Source organism: Corvus brachyrhynchos, unplaced genomic scaffold, assembly GCF_000691975.1.
Source record: "Corvus brachyrhynchos isolate BGI_N302 unplaced genomic scaffold, ASM69197v1 scaffold5223, whole genome shotgun sequence".
NCBI lineage: Eukaryota > Metazoa > Chordata > Aves > Passeriformes > Corvidae > Corvus > Corvus brachyrhynchos.
In genome coordinates, this window is record NW_008237394.1 from 445 (window position 1) to 2390 (window position 1946).

The following is a 1946-nucleotide window of genomic DNA, read 5'->3' on the forward strand; positions in this document are numbered from 1 at the left end:
TCCCGAGGCGCGCCAATGCCATCGCCGCCTGCGCTGCTGTGTGGGCCATCGTCTTCTTGTACATGCTCCCGCTTGGCATCATGCAGCAAAGCTATTACGTGAAGCAACTGGACATTTACACCTGCCACGACGTGCACAGCGCCTGTGAAACCATATCTTCCTTCCAGTTCTACTACTATGTGTCCTTAGCGATATTCGGGTTTTTGATACCACTTGCAACTATCGTGTTCTGCTATGTCTCAATAGCGTGTTGTCATATGTCTCAATTATGCGAACACTCAAGACTCATGAATGGTTCTGGTATGTAAAAGTCAGTCTTTTGATTCTTACCATCTTTGCTATTTGCTTTGTGCCGAGCAATATTATCCTTATTATCCATCACATCAACTATTACTATTACAATACAGATGGGTTGTATTCTTTTTATCTAATTGCTTTATGTCTTAGCAGCCTAAACAGTTGTCTTGATCCTTTCCTTTATTTTCTGATGTCAAAAATTAGAAGTCAATCCAATATTTATCTAACAATGGTTAAAATATCCAGGGAAAGATGAATTTATTTCTATTACTGGAATTATGATTTTGTATAGTATTAACCCAGACAGCAACAAATCTCAGGTGTGACATTTATACTTCAAGTAAAACATATTAGAAAACACAATCTCAGTTAAATTTACCTCCTCCCACACAAGGAATATCTCCAAAAATACACTTCTCCAGCTCTATAGTTTTATTACACGTATTGCAACACCTGTGTGCCTAGATTCAGGTAAGTAGCTCTGCACCTCCATTTCTTTCTGAGATCACTTTTTGGCCATGGAGAAACTGCCAGAGTATCAGTCACCACAGCTTCTAAATACCAGAAGAGGAATCAGCACTCAAACAGCACTTTTAGGGCAATTCATAATATTTCAAATTAGCTCTCAGCCAACGATCACTGCAGAAACAGTGATACAAAACCAAGCTTTTGGCCTAGTGAAAATGGGAACAAGTAAAAGCACTTCCTACATGCCTTGGAGCAGTGAAGAGCAAACGCTGCCCTGGATGTTGGAAATAGAGTCCCCATAGGTTCACAGAACAGTAAATCTACAGCCCTGGACACAGAACCTGACTCTTCCAAGACTACCTCTCCTATGAAGCTGCTTAACCAGCTTTGCACTGGAGACTTGTTCTTCCACTTTGTCAGCGCCTGCACTCCCCTAGCCCACAGGGATTGCTGGGAGCCAACCCTTATCAGTGTGAATGCAGGCATGTGTTACTCTTGCTTGGTAAGCAAAAGCGGGAAGCTATTTTGTAGTATTCTCTATTTCCACATCCTCACAGGAAATACCTACAGTGTTACAAATCCTGCAACTAGTTATGGTCAACTAGTAAAGGTCAACTTTTACCTTTACAGAAACCCAAAACCTACATCTATACTAAGTTTCTAGAAAATGAGCTCAGTGGTTGTCATTTGAATTTTTAACTGCAGCATGGAAGTGACGATAAAAATGTTTTATGTTGTTTTGATAATACTGTTGTAAAAAAACTTTACTTAAATAAAATAAGCTGCACTGGAAAATGCCTCAGGGGAATTTGCAGCCTGGTGAGGCTCCCTTTCTTCTATTTCTTCTGGCTCTTAATTTAACATAGTTTTAATCCTGCTCTTCCTTCAACATACACAAGAACAAATTTTAAAGATAACTCTAAAATAATTCAAATATGACACAACTATTGAAAATATCAACAAGGTGAACCTAACTAAAACCTCTGTACCTATCACATAAAAAACCCTACAACCAAATGTAGCAATTTGGTCCATCTGTTTAACTTCTCAGTTATCCACAATACACTCCCTTAACACAAGGTTTCTCTTCGCCGGGACCTGAATGCATTTGGTTTGAAAAGGCCTTCACAACTGTTAAAAGCTGTGGTTTAAGATTTACAGGACAAAATAAGTTCCAGGTT

At 39.3% G+C, this 1946-nt stretch overlaps 1 protein-coding gene across 1 annotated transcript in view; it reads left to right on the top strand.

Moving 5' to 3' along the window:
- LOC103613198 (proteinase-activated receptor 3) overlaps positions 1 to 1604 on the top strand; it is a gene marked incomplete at its 5' end in the record, with an annotated part of 2043 nt that extends 439 nt beyond the window's left edge. The window contains 2 exon segments of the mRNA XM_008630945.2: positions 1 to 233; positions 236 to 1604. The exon segment at positions 1 to 233 is cut by the window's left edge and continues 439 nt beyond it. Of these exon segments, the coding sequence (XP_008629167.2) occupies positions 1 to 233; positions 236 to 553 (551 nt within the window).
- Between the last annotated feature and the right edge of the window lie 342 nt (positions 1605 to 1946).